Source organism: Palaemon carinicauda, chromosome 2 (assembly GCF_036898095.1).
Source record: "Palaemon carinicauda isolate YSFRI2023 chromosome 2, ASM3689809v2, whole genome shotgun sequence".
Lineage (NCBI taxonomy): Eukaryota > Metazoa > Arthropoda > Malacostraca > Decapoda > Palaemonidae > Palaemon > Palaemon carinicauda.
The window spans coordinates 89,724,054-89,747,185 of record NC_090726.1 but is presented as its reverse complement, the minus strand read 5'-3'; the positions used below and the strand labels follow the sequence as shown (position 1 = coordinate 89,747,185).

The 23,132-nt window shown below is 34.6% G+C and overlaps 1 protein-coding gene across 1 annotated transcript in view; it reads left to right on the top strand.

The window, feature by feature from the left end:
- Window positions 1–23,132, top strand: part of LOC137618319 (dynein axonemal heavy chain 5-like) — a 328,916-nt gene that overhangs the window by 45,609 nt on the left and 260,175 nt on the right. Inside the window, exons 10-11 of the mRNA XM_068348490.1 lie at window positions 375–527; window positions 1,044–1,200. Coding sequence (XP_068204591.1) covers window positions 375–527; window positions 1,044–1,200 — 310 coding nt within the window. The remainder of the gene's footprint in view (window positions 1–374; window positions 528–1,043; window positions 1,201–23,132) is intronic.

The window sequence follows — 23,132 nt, the reverse complement described above, 5'->3', positions numbered from 1 at the left end:
GTTGGGATTAGTGCTAAACTAATTATAGACAATTTTTGCAAAATACCTTTTTATTATTTGTCCCTCGCGATTTTACGATGTCAACGCTATCAAAAAACGGTGTTTATTCTTTTATGCTAATAACATACCCTTTCTCCTTCCCTTTCAGCTAGTGGCGTGGTTTTTCTAAATCAAGGAATAATACTCCAATGTGTCAAATACCCAAATATTTTAATACCACTCCGCCACACTCTTTAAAACGTTGTATGGATTAGGCTTTTCCAGGTTAATTCATGTTACCAGTTATTGAAGCTTCAATTGAATATCTAGAATATGCAGTAATTAATCCCATTTCTGCCTATATCTATGTAATTTTTATACCATTGCAATTTCAGATCACAAACCAAATGATCAGAGCCTGCCAAGCGTACATCACATGTCAAGGTCAACAATCAATCTGGTCTCAACCTCGTCAAGAAGTCAGGGTGAAAATTCAGCATTGTCTGAAACTTAGTGCTGCTTATAGAAATGCTTATCAAAAAACCAAGGTAATAGGCGATATATTTATTTTTTGCAATGCAGCTTTGATCCTCTTGTTTAGTTATTATGTTATGAAAATTATCATATATATATATATATATATATATATATATATATATATATATATACATACTGTATATATATATATATATATATATATATATACATATATATATGTATATATATATATATATATATATATATATATATATATATATATATATATATATATATATACAGTATATGTATGTATATATATATATATATATATATATATATATATATATATATATATAGATATAGATATAGATATAGATGTGTATATATAAATTTATATATATGTATATATATATATATATATATATATATATATATATATATATATATATATATATGTATGTATATATATACATATATATTTGAATAACATGGTCTTTCTCATTTTACCTTTATCTTTCGTTATAATATCTTCAACTATTTATTTCTTTTCTTCGTCTTTCATTTAATCTCTGATATCCTTGCAGGAAAAACTAGAATCAATGCCAGGCGAGAGGCCCTTCAACTTCAGCGAGCAATATGTTTTTGGTAAATTTGAGGCGTTTTGCTGCCGCCTGGACAACATTACAGCTCTTTTTGACGACATCGACAAGTTTTCGGGATTCTTTGAAGGCCGAGCTGACTGTGAGATCATATTCTTTCTTTATAAGGATAGCCATCATTTGTTTCTCTGTTTTTTATTTTAGCTCAATAAATGGTGCCACCTTAACTGCTAAATAATTAGACCAAGCAGATCCTTATGAAATGAGAAAGAAATTCTGAGAATAATAGAATATTACTAATTTTCATTTTGACAGATTTTGAGAATAATAACACCTATATACGATAAGTTACTGAATTTTTTTTTAGAAATATCTGACACTCACAATCATATACAATTTGAGTTTCTTCTTCTATAATTTACATCCTCAAATTCCTTATATTTTCTTAGAGTAGTTTCGGCAAAGTACTCTTAAAATAATTTAACAGTGGATTCTTAAATTTCTATCATTGGATGTACCTAATTTCTTTCTAACAAAATCCTATAAAATTGACACTCTAAAGGTATGTAGCTATGGTAGATATTGTTTGAAATATTCGAATGTGCCACTGTATTACTATTCAAGTACTGCTAATAAACTCATTGTTAAAATAGATACCGATAAATATTTTCTTTTGCAAATGCTGTATGCATAATTGATGGAGCATGCATTATCTCACGTATATTTAAAGCTTTCATGAATATGATCTGTGTATATATACAGTATATATCTAATATATTGAATATATATATATATATATATATATATATATATTTATTTTATATGTATACATATAAATGTATATATATATATATATATATATATATATATATATATATATATATATATATATATATATATATATATATATATTATATATATATATATATATATATATATATATATATATATATATATATATATACTTAGATAGAAAACTAGATAGACATACATACAGATTTACACATATCTATGCAAAAGGCATAATGAGTCCTATCTTAAAAGTAGAATTATAGTAAATAAAGATATTCTATTTGGTTATGGGAGCTGTTTTCTCTCCTCATCAGTTGTGAAAGATGAAAAATTTGTTTGTGTATATACATGGAGAGATAGGTATACTGCATATATACGTATATATGTATATGTGTGTTTGTTTGTGTGTGCATATATATATATATATGTATATATATATATATATATATATATATATATATATATATATATATATATATATATATATATATATATACACGTATATTTATATGTACATATATGTATGTATACATATAGATAGATGAATAGCTCTAAAAATAAGTATAAAGATATATAGATATTCAAGTAAATGCATAACCACCAAATAGTAGTTGCTTTAAAATTTTGATTGCAGTAACTGGTAAACATTTATTTAAAATTCTCTGAGGGGACATTTGGTAAACGTAGCTATAAATCTAAATGTATTGCTTTTAAATTGCACTAAACCTCCAATTAAAATTAAGTGAACTTTCTTTTTATGAAAATGATTCCTAACGGATGCTGTTGGAATCTGCACACCAAAACATCATCGCCATCATTATAATCTTCGAAAAGGCTTACTTCCGATGGAGTCTGGTAAGTTATTGATCAGAATACTAATGTTCTGTGAGTCTTATTTGTAAGGTTATCCACTCCAATCCCTCAACTTTCTACTACTGAATATTTTAACGATGAAATAATGTTACTACATATTCATCTATTTTTTTCAGCGTTTTCCTTTTATATTATTATTTTTCCTATTTTCTTTCCTGTTCTTGTTTTCCATAGCTTTGATACATAAATGACACTGACTGTGTCTTTCAGCATTTTTAAGAATGAAAATTTTACGTAAATTTGGTAAAGATATATCCATATAGTTACCAATACACTTAATAAGTTATCTATCTGCCAACGTTTTACTTTTATGGAATAGTTAAACCTTTTAAGAATGCAATAACGATCCACCTACTAAAGACGTGTGCTTTGGCAAAAGAGCAGTCTTGGTATAACAGGACTTTTGACAATGAGAAGATTTGTCTCTTTTTCTGCTTGAAATAGAAAATATAGATAAGTTTGCTTTTGCAGATTTTGCTTATTAATTCCAAGCGTTCTTATTTTGATTTTGTGAAAGTTTAGTAAGTGATGTACTTACCGATTAGATGTTCCGTTTGCAATTACTTCATTATATTTCGAAAACATGACTGCTTCATTCCTATTTAGTCAACAATCTTACATATATGAAAACAAAACTAATTTTATTCAGGTTTATAATGAAAACTAAGGAAATGACTTGACATAAATAAGAACTCATATAAGCATCAAAATGCGTATAAAATGATTAGTATTTCTGAATAATATCAAAATAGAAAAGAGATATCCAATAAACTTATAATATATGTCTATGAAAACAAAATCAATATTTCGCCATCATTTGCAAATACATTTGTCCTATTATATGTTGATTTGCGTTTATATCGAAAGTGAAAATGTTTTATCATCACAATTCTTTTTTTCAGCAGCAGGATATAAATTTAAATTAGTTATCTTGGATTTGGTTAATTTTTCACCTTTCTACGAACTTACATTGAAGTCTAGCAATGCCTCTTCCAATTAATATTCCCGCTCACCAACTCCGATTTGCAAGACGTATCGTATTTTTGTGATTAGAATAGAAGCTTCCCTAACATTTACTTTCCCGATATTGAGGATAGCAAAGACTATTCTAAACTGTGACCCAACGAATATAGGGAACTATAAAACGTTTTTCTTGATAAAAAGTTTGTCTTTTTTTTTTCTTTTTTTTTAGTTCCGAGATTTTCTCATTACCAATGAGAAATGTATATTAGTCACAGTCTTGACTGTTACTTTCTTAAGAAAATATGACAATATAATGTATTAGAATATAACTAGATGGCAAAATGGAAGCAATTTGTATGACTTCCTAAATGAGTTGAACAGTCTTTAGCTTTTTAGGAGAGACATCTTTGTCCTATAGAAAATCTAGAATTCATAGTGGGTGCTTGGCTATGTAGAATGAATCATAGATTAAAGGTCTTTATTCAGTATTACATGAAAGGAAGCAGATATATCAAAACTTAAACTTCATCATAGGCTAAAGACCAAATATAAAGTTCCATTTGAGATGTTATTAATCTCCAAGAACATTATCTAGTTTCATTTTCGGCCAATATGATTATTGCTCTGTCTGATATTATATCAAACTAATGCTAATATTAGCTACATATGTATGGAACTATTTTCAGAGTCATCTGTGAAGCTATATTTGATTGGACATCTGACGTAACAACATCTGTCATAGACACGGAACAATAAAATCAAAATCTATCTCATACAAATAGGAATCTTTGCTTAGCCAGGTGCCATGCAGAGGAAAACCAGGCTGAGAGAGTATTAAACTGTGAGAGAAGTGGGAGAGGATTTCCAAAAACAATGAGTGTAGTGTCTTGAAACAGTAAAATGAGCTTCATCCTTGAAGATGGAAAGACATTTTAGGAATTTTTCCAGCAGCAGAAAGAATTTTAAAACCATAGGACCATTTTTTATTGTACCATAATCCTCTGTGAACAGAAGGGCATGGTTTCATTACACTTTTCCAGTACCAACCCACCCTAAAGCCTATAGGTTTGTATGAATTGAGGGAAGAGTAACCTCCATAGTGTATATCATTTAATGAAGGGGCTGCAGATATTCTTTTTGTACAAATACGTGCCTACTGACCAGGCCTTTCCACAAAGGTTTCTTGGCCTAATACAGTCAAATAAAAACAACATGGAATCAAATTCAGTTTTAGTCGTCCCATTACTTACTCATCTCTCTCTCTCTCTCTCTCTCTCTCTCTCTCTCTCTCTCTCTCTCTCTCTCTCTCTCTCTCTTTCTCTCTCTCTCTCTCTCTCTCTCTCTGAGAGTGAGTGTTACTGTAAGCTAGTGAGACCCATTTTGTGATCCGATAAATCAGCTGATTTAACGCGAATAACAAAAGGCTACCGTGTGGAATATAGCTACAAGTTTTCGTGAATAGTCGGTGATTAGTATGAGGTCAGAGAAGTGGGATAAAATGTCGGCATAGGATAGTTATCTTGTGAATTACTAAAAATCTGAACAAGATGGCAGCCTATAACACAAGCAAGGCATGGAGGGATATTGCTGCAATCAGCAAGAGCAAGAGTAAATTCCATGAGTTGGCACAACAAGAACTAGACCTCTTGATAACAGAGGTCACTAATAGCTCCAACCAGTGTGACGGAAAAATATTCTCAAACATATTGAAACAATATGATCCAGCAAACTGGAGCAAATCTGCGGAAAACATAATAAAATAATAGAAGAAATTCCAAAGAAGATCCAGGTGATAAAGAGACTTATAAAGAAAGTTTACATTAATCACCACATCCCATTCAAGATCAATAAAAAGTCCAATATGGTGAATATGCTGATTGATGCATTGGGAAAAAGAACTCCAAAATGGTGCAATACATGTAAGATGTGGTACAGTATTCTTAATCCGTAACAATTGTTAAGGAAATGCGATGCATATCATGTACCAACACACCCTACTTGCGCTGAAGTGCAACAAAAAATGAATAATAAAGACACAAAGGTATTCTGCTCAACATGCTTAGTCTGGATAGAAAATATAATTAAGTCGAGACTGAATCTGCAAATAGCTGAAGAAGAAGAAGAAGAAGAAGAAGAAGAGAAAAATAACAGGATATGTGTATGGATGCAGAGGAAATCATTGATACAACATATGATGCCATTCAGCAACATACTTACGAAGAAATAAATAATCAGATGAAAACAAATAATAGACCCAAGAGACTCTATCCAGACCTACATACCTTTAGGGAAGAGCAAAAAAAAAAGAAAAAAAAAAAGAAAAATATAATCTGCAATTTACTGAAAAGATGCTACTACAAGCATCCAAAGATATGCCATAATTATGAAATATATGGTAAATGTGCATATTTAGACGGATATGGAGACGAATGCAGAGATCTCCATCCAAAAATATGTGAAAACCTGAAAGAAGGAAAAGGATGCAAATTCAACAAAAATTGTCAAAATATGCATCCTGCAACCATGATTGAAAGTCAGAATTGATTGCGGTAGAATTTGAATATGAAAAATTAGTGAATATTGTAGTTTACAGACCCCCAAATACTAAGGAGTTTGACATAATAATAGAAAAAAATAGATGATATATGTAGAAACCATAAAGGCTGGAATATACTCCTATCCGGAGATTTTAACTTTCCTTTCGTGGAGTGGAAAGAACGAATAGAAGAAAGTGGTTGTATATATACATATAAAAAGAGAGTAATAGTAGCATAAAAGATAAGGCAGTTTGGAAAGCTTCAAGATATACTATTAGAACATAATATGCAACAAATAAACCACATTCCAACAAGAAAGGACACTGTCCTAGATTTAGTATTTGTGAATGAGGTGAATTATGATAAAGAAATAATAGTGTATAACACGGGAATTTCAGACCACAATATCATAGAATCAATAGTCCATTTCAAAGCAAGTGAACACAGAGATAAACAAAGCACAAAACGATGGGAAGGATATGGAAAATATAATTTTTATAGTAAGAATATAAAATGGTAAAAAATAAATGAAGAATTGAACAAAGATTGGAAAAATGTATTAGTAAGTGATAATATACAGGTAAATACGGATATACTGTACAAAATACTGGAGAAAATTGTTGAAAAATATGTACCAAAAAAAAAAAAAAATAAACATCAGACATGCATACCAAGAGAGAGAAGGATCTTATTTCAGAAAATTAGATAGTGGAAGAAAAATCTTGCAAAAGAAAAAAATGTAAGGAAAAAGATGGAAATAAAAGGTAAGATAGAAAATGAAGAAAAAAAGTTTATACAATCGAAAGAAAATAAAAAAAGGGACTTCGAAGAAAGGACACTTCAAAATATCATGAAAGACACCAAAGTACTTTACTCCTATGCAAAAAAAAAGATGAATAAAGGGAAATTAGAAGTAGGCCCACTAGGAATTGAAGGACGGTTAATGAATAAAAAAAAGGATATATGCAACATAGCAGAAAAAATATAAGATTGAATTCACGCCAAGAACTGCGAATGAGAATAATGAAACAGAAATGAGAGAAGAAAATAATGAATATCTAATGGATACAGATCTTAATGAAGCAGATATTGCGCAGGCTATAAGCGAAATTAAAAATGGATCAGCGGCTGGGCCAGATGGAGTTCCAGCGATTTTGTTAAAAAAAAAAATACTGCACACACTATCGCGAAGCCGCTTGCAATACTGCTAAGACAAAGTGTAGATATGAGCGAGGCATATGTTAAACATAAATTAGCATATATAACCCCTATTTTCAAAAGTAGATCAAGACTAGAGGCAAGCAATTATAGACCTGTTAGTCTAACATCACATATTATGAAAGTATGAAAGGGTAATAAAAAAGAAAATAATAAATCATTTAGTTAAAAATAGTTTATTTAATGTAGGTCAACACGGTTTTTTGCCCGGAAAAAGTACACAAACCCAACTGATAGCACACTATGAAAATATATATAAAAATATGATAAATAAAAAAGACACAGATGTGGTCTATCTAGATTTTGCAAAAGCCTTTGACAAGGTAGACCATAATATATTAGAGAAAAAAATGAGAAAGCATAATATTGTGGGAAAGATAGGAAAATGGATAAAAGAATTTCTACAAAACAGAAAACAGATAGTGGTTGCAAATGACGAGAAATCAGATGAAGCTCAGGTAATATCTTGCGTGCCATAGGGTAGGGTATTAGCTGCACTGCTGCTTGTTATTATGATCTCAGACATAGACTGTAATGTTAAAGACTCTGTAGTGAAGAATTTCGCCGATGACACAAGAATAAGTAGAGAAATTACTTGTGATGAAGATAGGAACTCATTAAAAAGAGATCTAAACAAAATATATGAATGGGTGGAGATAAATAGGATGGTATTTAACTCTGATAAATTCGAATCAATAAATTATGGAAACAGAAAGAATGGCATATGCATACAGGGGACCTAATAACGAGACAATCACAAACAAGGAAGCAATTAAAGACCTTGGTGTAAAGTTAAACAGGAATATGTTATGCAACGACCAAATAGCAACACTGTTGGCTAAATGTAAAGCAAAAATGGTAATGCTATTCAGACACTTTAAAACAAGAAAAGCTGAACACATGATTATGCTGTACAAAACATATGTATGTAGTACACTCGAGTACTGCAATGTAATATAGTACCCACACTACCAAAAGGATATTGCACAAATAGAGAGTGTACAAAGGTCCTTTACTGCTAGAATAGACTACTGGGAAAGACTGCAATTTTTAAAATTGTACAGTCTAGAATGGAGAAGAGAACGCTACATGATAATACAAGCATGGAAGCAAATCGAAGGAATTACGGAAACATCATCGAGCTAAAAATATCAGAAAGAGCAAGCCGAGGTAGATTAATAGTGCCCAAAACTATACCAGGAAAACTAAGAAAGGCACAGAGGACATTAATCCACTACGCACCAGCGTCGATAATGCAGCGACTATTTAATGTGCTGCCAGCTCATCTAAGAAACATATCAGGAGTGAGCGTAGATTTGTTTAAAAATAAGCTCAATAAACACCTAAGAGGCATCCCAGACCATCCAAGACTGGAAAATGCAAAATACACCGGAAGTTGCATTAGCAACTTTCTGGTGGATATACGAGGTGCCTCACACTGAGGGCCCTGTTGGAACCCAAACATAGAATAAGATTTTTCTCTCTCTTTCTTTCTCTCTGATCCAAATTCACGTAATACATATTAAACACAAGAATCTTATTTACATGTAATTATGATTGTAACATAAAATGTAATAGTAAGGGGTATCTTAAAACGGACAACAAAACGAATACTCGCTTTGCCAATATGTTACAACTATCAACTTTGCCATCTGAGGAAGAGAGTTTCAAAAAAATTTTGTTTACTACTTTGATTTGATATGATTTGAGGTTCTGTAAGATCAGTAAACAGTTCGACTGAATAACTCACTGCCGTAAATAAGTTCCAAAAATGCCTCAAAGCCTGTACTTACACCTATGTCCTAAAAAATGCCATAACATTTTGAGGTGATAAGGTTTTTTTTCAGAATAACAGTCTACAGTTTTCCAAGATAATCATGTTTGAATACCACATTTCTTGAATATTCACAATACTTGTAAACGAACATTCTTTCTCATTTATACTTAGCAAATCTTTACTCATCTATTTAGACAAAATATCTGTTAAAGATTATGAGATACCCTTTGAATACAAACATTGTCCTAAAAAGACTAAATAGAGCAAGGGAGAGGGCTTCTAGAATTAAAATACATAATATTTACTGATTTCTTTGGATTTTCAGACAGCATTGCCAAAATGAGGAGCCATAAGAACAAACCAGGTTGTACTAAGACCCACAAAGCTCTAACGTTCTATCTTTCATTGCCTTTCCTTTTAGAAACTTAGCCTGCAGTAGTATTACGTGCATAGTAGGTAAATGTAAATTTATATGTGCATGTCTTTACATGTGGATAGTTGTATTTCAGATATATTAATTAAATTAAACCGGTTTACAGTAATAATGAGTTTAAACGTGTTTAAATAATCGTCTCTTTACTTGGAGGCAGATAAATGGATGTTTTAGTAATAAATAAAAATGAAACACGAAAAATTATAAGAATTCTATGAAAAGGTATGTTTGTGTTTGTGTTTGATGGGTGAAAGATTACGAGTGAAGGAGTGAGTAAATGATGTAATATTTGAAAAGAAATAACTAAAGTAAATTCCTGAATGGCCAGTAACATCCCATCGGTTATGTCAAATGGGAAAACGAAACCGATAAAACAAAATATATTGCTAGATATCTTTACAATGCCAAAGTAAATGAGATTTGGTAATTAAAAATAGATCTAATAAACTATCTCTCTCTAAAAGAAAAAAACTGCTTAATTAGCGTATCGAATTATTATCAATAACTGATTATGGGAAGCGGCCGTGTACTATAAACGGTTTTATAAGAAATAAAATAATAAGTTGCAAGAAGCACTTGTTTATTATGTCCGGGCCGTCTAATTTTCTTGAGAAATGACAATTCTGATGTTACAATGGCTTACTTGAATAGGGATATAAAATTACTCTTCACACACACACAAAAAAAAATAAATAAATAGATAAATAAATAAAAACCTTGACAGATCCAGAAGTTAGAGGTTTGAATGAATTTATGAGAACACTGTCTGAGCTCGATAAAAGTTAAGGGAAGTCCTACATTAAAAGACATAAGAGGAGTATAAATGAAGATGATAAAATATGGTAGGAGATGCCAGGAATGGAAATGATGTGGATGAACTGTAAGCAAATAACGAAAACTAAATATGTAGATAGATAAGTGAATAAATACTATAAATAACTATGTAGAGAAAATGGAGGAATAGCGTTATTAAAATAAAGAAATATACACTAATTTGATCGGTAAATGAATGCCAATAAAAGAAAAAAAACTTTTCATCTTAACTGAGTAGCCGACTTCAGACAGATTAATGATGGAGGAGCATGTCGGAATAATTGATGTGAGAATATTATTGCTTCAGAAATATAGAGCAATGAATTATTACCATAGAGCTAGTTTATTAAGGTTTTTGTGTGAATATTCATAAATGTTTAATGTATTTACACGACTCTCTATAAAGAAAAATAAACTTCAAGTGTGTGTGGACAGATATAATAATGCAAGGATGATACTCAAAGGTATTTTTAATATTTGTTTTGTATTTCAATTTCCATGTTTCTTTCACGTGAACTAAGAAAAGGGTTATGGTGATAAATATAACCATTAGATCACCAGTGGTGATACGCAAACATATACATTTCTAACAACGGGTATCTCATGTGTAGTATTGATAAAATAAAACCAAATATCTATTTAAAAAAAAAAAAAACAATTGCGTTAGAGGTTTGTAAAGTAAAGACGTTCTTACATATGTAACCTCACTACAAGCTTTAGAAGAGAGAGATTATATGGAATGATCCTATTATTGAAAATACAGTTCAGAAATGCTAGTATGCCGACATTACATAAAAAGCGATTAACATATTTCACTTAAATTTCGTTAAAAATATGAATAAAAACAACCTATGGCATGTGCTTTAATTAGAGGGTGTTTTCGCTAAGAGTTTTCTTTACGAAGTCTGTGATATTGTCTAATAAGGACAATTGTACGTTTTTAGGATTGATGATGTAGTTACCTGACTTATATTACACCACAGAATTCACAGTGAAGGTTGCCAAGGGGATATGTAACTAACTTGCAAAATATTCTTTCTCTCAATATACATACATATATAAATATATATATATATATATATATATATTTATATATATATATATATATACACATATGTATATATATTCGTATATATATATATATATATACTGTATATATATATATATACATATATATATTTATATACTGTATATATATATATATATGCGTGTGTTGCCTACACACACACACACATATATATATATATATATATGTGTGTGTGTGTGTGTGTATATATACATATATATATAAATATATATATACATATATATATATTTGTATATATATATATATATATATGTATATACATATATACATATATATGTATATATACGTGTGTACATACATATACATATATATATATATATATATACATAATTAATATATGCATATATGCATATATATATATATATATGTATATTATATATATATATATATATATTGAAAGTAGAAAACTCAAGATTTTGGACCATATTTATTACTACCAAGCTTTCGGGCAACCTTCTTTCCCATCATCCAGGCTAAAACAGGAATATGAACGCAAATTAATCGACACTAATTTGTTAAATGGCAGGATTCAATTTATGTCACGAGAAATATAACAACTGCATAGAAATAAGATGAGTTATATCTCTCAATAAAATACAGATACGGTAAAAATATACATGAAATAACCTGAATTAGCATAAAAAAAACCTCACATAACACAAAAGCACAAAAGCAAAAATCGACACTCAATTCGTAAAGTAAAAACGTGTGGAGGGTTCAACGTCAGATTGTTTATATGCATGGTAGTTAGAAGATTAGCAGCAAAGAACAAATATGTAAAGGAAGAGAGTAGTTTGGTGATTTTGAGTTGAAAATGATTTTTTAATGAATAATAATTCGGGGGAATGTAGGGATCAAGGTTATGCATGTAAGCAGCCTCTTGATTATTCTAAATTCTAAATTTTAGCCCAATCCCCTAATGCCTATTCCATGCCTTCCCTCTAGCCCTTGAACTTGAACGAGTAACTGGTTTTACATTGAAGTGTGTTTATGATAAAACTTATTTATGGCATGACTGCAGTAATTAATAAAATTTCAGGTGAAGAGAAGAAAAAGAAGCCAGAAAAGGCACTATGAAAATAGATGCAAATTGGAAGGATAAAAGGTATTTGTTTACAAGAGCATGCTCACCATTTACTCCAAAATTATGCATTTATCCAGCTCTCCTCTTCTTTTACAGTAATTAGTAAGTTCTTTAAATGCTGGGAAAGCAAAAGATAGCTAGATATGTTGCGCAGGGGGGGGGGGGGGGGGGAGGGGGCGTTGGTTGAGGAGGTACTTAACGACCTGGAACCCACATCGTCAACAGAGTCAATCACTTAGTGAAGTTCGTGACATCAGCGGACATTGGTATATATTCAAAATATATTCCAAATTAAAAATGGACCAATTACTCAAAAGTGTCACTATTTGCGAATTGTATATTTTATTTGGTAAATACTTGACAATAAATCTTGTTTTTTTTTTTTAAAGAAACTTTTTAAGAGAGTGACTATTTTTGCATCGTATGTTTTTATTGGCGGGAAATTGGCAGGCATCCTTAGGCAGTGGTCAATAGATGGCGTAGGTATGGTAAAACGTCCTCTGGGAAAACTAGGCATTCTCAAAATAGATTCTTCGAAAAAAACACTTAAATAAGATTTATTATCCAATATTTACCAAATATAAAATATGCATTTCACAAATAGTGGCACTTTTGAGTAATTACTCCATTTTAAATTTAGTATATATTTAGAATTTATACCAAATGTCACGAACTTCTCTTTGGTTGACTATATTAACGATGTTGGTTCCAGGTCGTTTAGTACTTCCTCAACCAACCCCTCCCCCTCCCCCCTTGCGTAACATATCTTGAAAATTTTGCTTTCCCAGCATTTGAGGAACCTCCTAATTACTGTACAAAAAGAGGAGAGCTGCAGGAATGCATAATTTTGGAGTATATGGAGAGTGTGCTCCTATAAACAAATACCGGATGGAAAATCAAATTAAAATGGATCGTTGGCACGGTAGTGATGGGTGATAGATAGTTAAGCAAAACCTCAGAATTTGAATCTTTTTTAACATTCCAAGATTGTTTAGTCGAAAACTAGAATCTTGAAAATAAATAGTAACATGAGACAAAATGACAATATGTTTGGCAGAAGAATGGAAAAGATAGTCATATACAGTAGGTACAGTTGGACACAGGAGTCCATGATACACCTTGCTCCGAAGAAGTGCACCCTGTAACTTCCATACTTCGTGGCGAATAACCATATTTATAGTGTAGGGAGGGGAGTTGGCAGAGGTGGTTGACTGGGCTACACAGGAACTCGCCGCACATTAAGGGTGTGGCTGGGTGCACTTCCTGAAAGCGGGGTATACCAAGAATTTTTGTGTTCAACTGTACAGTTGGATCCATAACTGATGCAACAAATTGCAAAATTCATCGTACGTGCTTCGTTTGAAACTGTCGTGAGATTGCCAGTTAAAATGTCTTATTCCAATTATATATTGCCATCCTCTTTATCTGATAGTAGGTATCTGTGGTTAAATGTAGAATAACAGACTGCATTTCCCTATTGAATAGTCAATCGAGTGTTCATCGGCAGCAGGCACCGCTGAGTGCATGACCATTAGCCTAATGTGATTATAAATTACTTTTATCGCGCTATATCTAAAACCATTATGATTCCTTTCTATAAATCACAAAGAAGTTTAGCATCTGATGAAATGAAATATGAATAAAACTCCAGTTGGTGTGAGAATAAAATCTAAATCCAAATTATATGCGCGTATAAAAGTAGAGTTGATTTACAAATCACATTAGGCCTTTCTTGGGCACTTGGAGCCTGCTGGCAATTATGGTGAAAATTTATATCACGTTGCCGCAGATGTTTCAACGAAGATTTTTTTTTAATAAACAATTATTGCAACAAATATTGACTATTTACCAGGGGTCGTCTGTGGGGCTACAGTTTATCTCTGATACTTATTATCAGATAAAAAGGATGATAATAATTTAAATAAATATACTAACTGGCAACTCCACGAGAGATTTGGTGACAATACCTTCTCTCAAAGATCGTTAGGTTCGTCCGAAGGCTGCGACTATGGCTGATGCTGGGAGCCTGGGGTCATGGACCCTGCCCTATTAGGCACCTGACTGTCGATCAGGATATTAAGGCAAATTACCCCACTAGTAGGCCATGGCTGGTAATTCATTAGTTGGGTAAATATTGTTACGTTTGACTGATTGCCCGAAACCGAAGCCAAAGCCAACGTAGAGTCCGAACGGTTGGTTCATATATGCTAAAATCAGAACTACCAACCCAATTTCTCTGTTGAACATAGATGCATTCACAGTTGATTATGTTTAATGTTACGAAGATTTTCCCTTTATATTTTCTTTGAGATTCCTATGGTTTTATGCATCTTAGCTAAAATAATTGATAATACAGTATAATTTTAAATATTTGTTTCAACCTTCTTGGTAATACTGTATTGAACGAAAATTTCAGATTGCTTTGTTTCTATATTATGAATTGATTGCTTTACTTTGAAATTATTACTATAACCATATTTTTTTTCTTATGATTCTTATAAATATCATGGGTAGGACATTTGTGCATCGTATTTTAGCTTTATTTTGCCTGATAGAGCTTTCGATATAGGGGAAAAAAGTTTTTGAAATACACGTTGTAGGAACCATTAAGTGAATTTCGAACAAGGTCCTCAGTAATTTGGTGCATCAGTTTTGACGAGGACTGTACGTCAGAATGACTGCAATGGTTACTAGTGTATGAGATGGGATATAGGTCACGTATTAGGTGAAGTAAGAGATGTCGCATGACATGTACAGTACACAAAACAAGGCAGGCCCCATACTATATAAAAGTAAAGCTAAGAAAGTATGAAATGTCTGCTGAGCCAAATATTAGTTTTGAAAGTAAATGATATTGTGGATGTTGAAAGTGAATAAGAGAAAACAGGTTAAACATCAGATTAAATGCTTGCATAGTATGGAGTTTTAAGAAATTGAAAAGATGTGAGATATTCAGAACAGTGGAAGTGGTACAAAGATAAGCTCAAGTGAAAGAAGGGTCCAGGGTATATAGTTATGACTTGGTCCGTAGAAATTGTGGACGACGATATTTTGTAGTGGAGATTGGATAATTCAGAAAGATAAAATGGGCAGAGTAGCTAAGCATGTAAAAAATGTTAGATCTACGGTATAACAGAGGTAATGGAAAGGGGGGGCCTCGATATTTGGAAAATGGGATTGTGATAGGGTTATGCTTCCTAGAGGAATCTCTGTATTATAGGAAACTGTTTAAACTATTAAGTTTCAGTTTACTTTGTGACCTTACACATACTATGATATATTCCAATTCATTGTCATAGCTATCTAGTGTGTTAGTCTGAGAGAGAGAGAGAGAGAGAGAGAGAGAGAGAGAGAGAGAGAGAGAGAGAGATTTTTCTTGCTTCAGGGTATAGCCTACTAATCTACCTAATTTCTCTTACTCGTGTTTTGTTAGTTTTTTATAGTTTATATAGGGATTATCTATTTTAATATTGTTACTGTTCTTAAAATATTTTATTTATTCTTGTTTCCTTTCCTAGCTGGGCTATTTTCCCTGTTGGGGCCCCTGGGCTTATAGCATCTAACTAGGGTTGTAGCTTAGCAAGTAATAATAATAATAATAATAATAATAATAATAATAATAATAATAATAATAATAATAATAATAATAATAATAATAATGATATGATAAATCTGGTATTGATTTCTTTGTGGAATTTAGAGACGTATGTGTAAGTAAATAGTCTATATAATAAAGAGAAAGTCCGCTAAGAATTGCTTGAATAGTACTAACAACAATATATAATGAATAAAGATTAAAACAAATGCCTCTTTGTACCAGTTAATCTAACGATAGAAATGCTTGAACACATTTACTATAAAGAAACTAACAGACTAACTTACACAAATCCAGTACACTCTCATGTTGAATAAGAAGAATTATATAGAAGAATAGCAAAAAAAGCTACCAACATATTTTCCGTTTCGAAAAAGTCTTTATGTTGCTTATAGGCTACTTTGCTTATTATAAATGATCGCACTATACAAGAATAACATATATATAATGAAAAATTCCATTATCTTGTTACATTTTCTTTGACATGCGCTGTTCATTGAATTCGTTTGAGATTTTGGTAGTTTTATGATCAGTGAACTTTTCCAACAATCTTCTCCAAAACTGAAATTTATTCAGTAAAATTACGAATCTTTGAATAAGTTTCTGAAATATTACTCAATATCATCTGATGTGTTATGAGCGATGGGATATATATATATATATATATATATATATATATATATATATATATATATGTATATATATATATATATATATATATATATATATATATATATATATATACACACAACGGATTTTGAGCGAAGCAAAAAATCTATATTTGGGTGAGGTAGCCATGTCGTCCTGATGGAAGTTCCTAAAGGGTAGCTTCCTAGGGTATATTTGACTACAGTGATATTCCCAGAGAATTTTACCTTAAGGTATCCAGAATTCTAACTCCTAGAGTGAATATACCTAAATAATCTCACAGGGATATCGCATAATATCAGAGGACGTATTCTTGACACGCCACATAGCTATCTTCACCCCGAACAGTATTAACGCTTCGAGAGGTTACAGTGGCAAGAATCTAAAAACGAGAATGAAAGGAGAGTCGTTCATAAGGTATCTCTCCTATCCCATTTCGAGTGTGTATATGACGATGACGGCAGCGCCATCTTTATTCCTTGTAGCGATACACGAGATGCTACAGATACTGTATTATAGGGAGGGGTCAATAAGCCGTTTTTAAATTAAAAGGAAGGGAAGGTCCATCAGGACGACATGGCTACCTCACCCAAAAATAGATTTTTCGCTTCGCTCAAAATCCGTTTTTTGGGCACAGGCCATGTCGTCCTGATGGAAGTTTACCAGAGCATTACTGTATCTGTGGATTCTCAATCAGTGCCATACTCTCAAGAAAGTATTTTCCAGGTCCATCTAGACCTAGAGACCTATGATGTTACCGGCATACATCATTTCATCTAAGCATGAACTATGTTAGTGCTTCCTGCCCCCTACAGGGAAGAGTCGTACTAGACTCTGGAAAAAGTCTCGAGGAGTACATATTAACTATGGATGACAAAATGACAAGCTTGTATAGTGGTCTCGCCCTATACATTAAAAACCAAAGTTTGTATAAGAGTCACCAATGTCAGTATGAATTCCTGACATCTCCCCCAGTGTGTCTACTCTTATTAAACTATCGGATAACAGTTGTATCCATATAGGAACAAATTTTGCATCTCTACCACCATCCCCTTAGGGTACAACGTTAATCCTTCCTAAGGAAGGGTTAAAGCGAGTGGATTTTTGCCTGAAGAAAGGAACAATCTTAAAAGAAATTCCATGTTAAAGTTATCCATATTTTAAACTTAATGCTCAGTACATTTCTAATAAAATGAGTGTGGGCGAATAAGACGCAGGGTTCACTATGAACTAGTTTATTAAAAATTTAATAAACATATATATCAGTCAACATTTATACAATTTATAAAATGTGGACGATATCCATTGAAGCATAAAGAAAACAGTAAATAGAAGATATTGTTTCGTCTAAAAGAAAACAGATTTGCCACTTTAATTGAATTATTAATAATATTGATACAGTCTGTATTACTGTTTATTTACACTAGCGTAAGAAACGCTTGGCACAAGTGTCCGTATTATGCTTTAGTTCACCAAAGTCAATGGAACAGTTCGTAAGGACACGTTAGTGGCCTATCCCTCAGTGTGCAGTAACAGTCTGTGACTACACACCCACCCTCTTAATTAATCGTCCCAAATTAATTTCACTGTTCCTCACAGATTTAAACAGCAGGTTTAAGAATTCTACCTGCTGCTACCACAGACCTCTTGAGTTGCTCCACTTGCTTCGCATAGTGCATAAAGAACACCTTGGATGACTACCAGCCGGTGTACGGACAAAGATGTTCAAAATCCATATAATTAAAGAAATTTTATGGAAGAGGCAACTTTCCTCGGATCATGACTTGCAGGTGTACTGTCTGGATCTGCTCTGTGAATAAAATAGGTGAGTTTCGCCCATAGTTGTTTCAGAGATAAATTTGAACCTGAGGTTTCGCCTCTGAACAGCTGTCCTCTAAAGTCTGAAGTTCTATGAAGATAGACCTTTAAGCACTCCACTGGACATGGAGATGCATCTTCCTTCAGAGGGCAGATTCTCTAGGGACCCCACCTGTTGGTGGGTAGCTTGTTCTTGGCAAGAAACGTTGGGTCTGGAAACGGATTCAGTTCTCCCCCTTTCAAGAACTGAACGTGGCCTTCCTCTCTCAAGAGAGCCACTATTTCATTAACTCTAGCCCCCGAATCGAGTACAAACTGAAACATAACTTTTTGAGTTAAATCCTTCAAAGCGCACTCCTCATTATTCATTATTGATGCAAATGAGGAACCTTATCTAGTGCCCATGAAATGGGTCTTGGAGGGGCTGAAGGTCTAAGCTTAGCACCGACCTTCGGAATTTTATTAAAAATGTTGTTAGAAAGGTCGACCTGAAAGGTATATAGTATCGGTCTTGTCAAGACAGACTTGCACGTTGATATTGTGTTGGCTGCTAAACCTTACTCATGAAGGTGAATGAAGAAAATAAACAGAAGTCTATCCAGATTTCTTTTGGTTCCTTCGCCTTGACAAAAGACACCCACTCTTCCATGATGATCCATACTGTCTTCTGGTAGATTTGGACTTAAATTTCTCCAAAAAGTCTATACTGTCTCTTGATATCCCGCAGCTTTTTCTCATCGCTAGGGAGAGAAAATCATGAGATACAGGTTCCGGGTTTTCTGTGATGAAGCGAAGACAGTCGACTTCTGTACTCGCTGAGTCAGGGTTGGATCCGGTAGCGGAACAAACTTCAGTCGTAGTTCCAATGCCAGAGGGAACCAAATGCTATTTGGCCACTTGTGGTCCACTATTGTCGCTTTCCCTTTGAAGGATCTCATGTTGAGGACCTTCGAAAGGAGGTTGTGCGGAGGGAACAGGTAAATCCTGGACCATCTGTTCCAGTCTAAGGACATAGCGTCCACTGCTTCCGCCAGCTGATCCTCGTACGGGGACACATAATGATGTGTTTAATTGTTGTTTTTCGTCGCAAAGAGGTCTATCAGCAGTTATGGGACTTGATTTCAGATGAAGGAGAATGATCCTGCATCTAGGGATCATTCTAACTCTATCGGTGTGAACCTGGATAGAGCGTCCGCTGTCACGTTGCGGACCGCTTGAATGTGAACTGCTGACAGGTGCCATTTCTTTCTTTCCTCCAAAATGAATATGGCCAACATCACTTGGTTGATTTGAGGCGATCTCGACCCTTGTCGATTCAGGCATCTCACTATCACCTTGCTGTCTAGAACCAATCTTATGTGGGTCGAGTGGCGAGGAGAAACTTTCTTTAGTGTCAGAAGTACTGCCATGGCTTCTAGAAAGTTGATGTGAAATGACTTGAAAAGATTGGACCAAGCTTCCTGGACTCTCTTCTAGTGAGAGTGGCCTCCCCAGCCTTCCTTTGAAGCGTCTGTATGGATAGTAACTGACGGGGGAGGAGGTTGAAGAGGTATCGATATCTTCATTTGCTTGGCTTTGGACCATGGCTTGATAAGCGTTCGCAGTCGAGTCGGTAGTGGTCTCATTAGATCTCTTCGTGCGTTTGATGCGTATTTTCTCCAGACTCCCGTTGCATCCTTTAGCTGTGCTCTTAGCACTGGATCCCTTATCGAAGCAAACTGTAGAGAGCCCAGCACTCTCTCCTGTTCGCGTCTTGATATCCGTTTGGATTTCAATAGTCTCTTGACAGATCCTGCTATTTCTTTCCTCTTCTTCCCAGGAATGGAAAGTCGATGTGACTCCAAATTCCAGTGGATTCCCAACCACTGAAATTTTTGAGCTGGAGATAGTCGAGACTTTTTGATGTTGATCTTGAATCCCAGATGTTCCAGGAACTGGATCACTATCTTCGAGGCTTGCATGCATTCTGTCCTGGATGCTGCCCACACCAGCCAGTCGTCCAAGTAGGCCACTACTTGGATCCCCTTTAGGCGTAATTGATGGACGGCTGCGTTCGCAAGCTCCGTGAAAATCCTTGGGGCTATGTTTAGCCAGAATGGTATGGCTCTGAAGGCGTAAAGTCTTCTTTGTAACTTGAACCCTAGGTAGGAGGAGAGGTGACGATTAATTGGAGCATGCCAATAAGCGTCTGACAAGTCTATGGAGACGGTGTATGCCCTTTTTGGGGCAGTAGGGTCCTTATGTGTTGAAGTGTGAGCATCCTGAACTTGTAGTTCACTATGAACTTGTTGAGTGGCGACAAGTCTAGAATGACTCTGATTTTTCTGAGTCCTTCTTTGGAACACAAAACAGCCTTCCTTGGAACTTGATGGACTTTACTTACTGAGGTACCAACTAGTACGTGGTTGGAGGTTGTGCCACTATCTGAGGCACCGCGGTCACAGGAAGTTGCTGTTGTTACTGTCGGTAGGGCTTAGCCTAGGTCTTTTTGTCTTCTTCTTGGGTTGGGGACCCTCATCCGGAGAAGACTTTCTCTTAAGGTTTAAGCCCCACTTTTGGAGAAGGTTCCTATTCTCTGTGGCGGCTTTGTCTACTACCTCTTTAACTACTTCGTTGGGAAAGAGGTCTTTACCCCATATGCAAGAGGAGATCAGTTTCCTCAGTTCGTGCCTCACCGCAGCCGAGGCGAACACGAACTCTCTAGAGGCTCTCCTAGCTTTAATAAAGCTATAGAGATCCTTCGTATCTGTGGCCAGATGGGTTTTGGCCACTACCATGAACATGTCCTGTTTCTTGGGGTCACTTGCCATCGTTTCTAACATTGTTTGCAACGACATCGATGCAGCAAGTCTTTCTTTCGTCTCTTGCTCTCTGCACAAGAGAAACTCCGATAGCTTTGGAAGTTCCTCACCAAACTGACGTTCGGCAATATCAGCTTTCAACTTCCCGAGTGAGAAGGTAAGGTGAACGTCCTTCTAGTCTTTTTGGTCCAATGGTAAGGTCAGGGATAATGGCTTGCATTCCTCCAGGGAGGGGCATGGTTTCCCTGCCTCCGCCGCCTTCAAGGCTGCCTTATATCCCTATTCCATGAAGGGAAAGGCTCTGGAAGGAGAGGCCACAAAGGAGGGAAGCTTCTTACTCAAAGCTGGCACCTTTGAGTTCGTGAAGCCCCTCTCTTTCATCGAGCTCGCTAGTAATGCCTGTGCTTTACTATGGTCAAGGACTATGCCTTCTTCGGCTCCGTTTCCTCCTTTGCGGCTGGCTCCTTCCTAAGACGGACATAGCAGTCCAGGTAAGAGTCTTTTGTTGGGCCAAAATTCCACGTCTTCCAGGGGAATTGAGCCCAAATTCTCCGATATAACAATCTTTCCGGTTGTCACTGGCATGTGTTCGCATACCTCCAAGGATTGGTATCCGAGCACAAAGGAAGATCCTTCACGTTGAGTCGCTTCTGGGGCCCACGTGATGCTGCAAGTCTGCGTATCTCCAGTTTCATCGCAGCTTCCTTTTCATCATTCTTCTTTTGTATTTGTTAAATCATTTCAACAATAGAAGAAAGAGTCCTTCCCAGATCATCTGGGATAGCAGACGATGTAGAGGGAACAGGTTCTGGGGCCGGAACTGATGTAACCGAGACCTCGTCGATTTCTTCCTCTTCTATTTCCGGAGCCTGGGTCAGCTCCTCCTCCTGACCTTCTCCCAGAAGGTTCTTCCCTGTATAATCTGACACCTCTGACATCCTATCGTCCAATTGGATGTCTTGAAGGGTGGCTGAGACTTCAGAATCTACCGGATTCTGGACGGTTGGTATCTCCTCATGAGGCTGAGGGATGACTGCATCAGCCGATGCCTTAAGGAAAAGGTAGGCCCTCATTTTCTCGTTTGGAAGGTAAGGGCCTGAAGTGTTTTTCTGAAAACCCCTCACCCAGGTTCGCAACTTTTCCTTAGCAGCATCCCTTGACTCCGCCGACTTAGGGGTGTCAAATGCCTCGGTAATCAGGTTGGAACATATAGTACATACCTGAGGGTCCCAATACCGGAGATCACCTTTGGAGACTGCGCATGCTGCGTGCCTCCTGCATAACTCATGTCCACAGAAGTTCTTACTGCGGACATTGCAGAACATACTCCCGCACTTCGGATGGTCTTCCTGTAAAGAGAAGAGAATCCATGAGTATCAAGTGAAGGCTTTTCACTTATTATCAATACATGTACCTTATACAGTAAAGCTAGAAAGGAAAGAAGGAAAGACACATACTTGTATTTCTTGCCCAGCCAATAGCTGTAACCTCCCTAGATATTAAAACTAAGGTTAATTCTATTCTAGAATACCTTATAAATTTTCCTAAGCGGAAAGTTAAGGTGTAACTCACACCTTGAAATAAAGTTTTAATATACGGGATAGAATGAATACAGAAAGAACTCACTTTCTATAT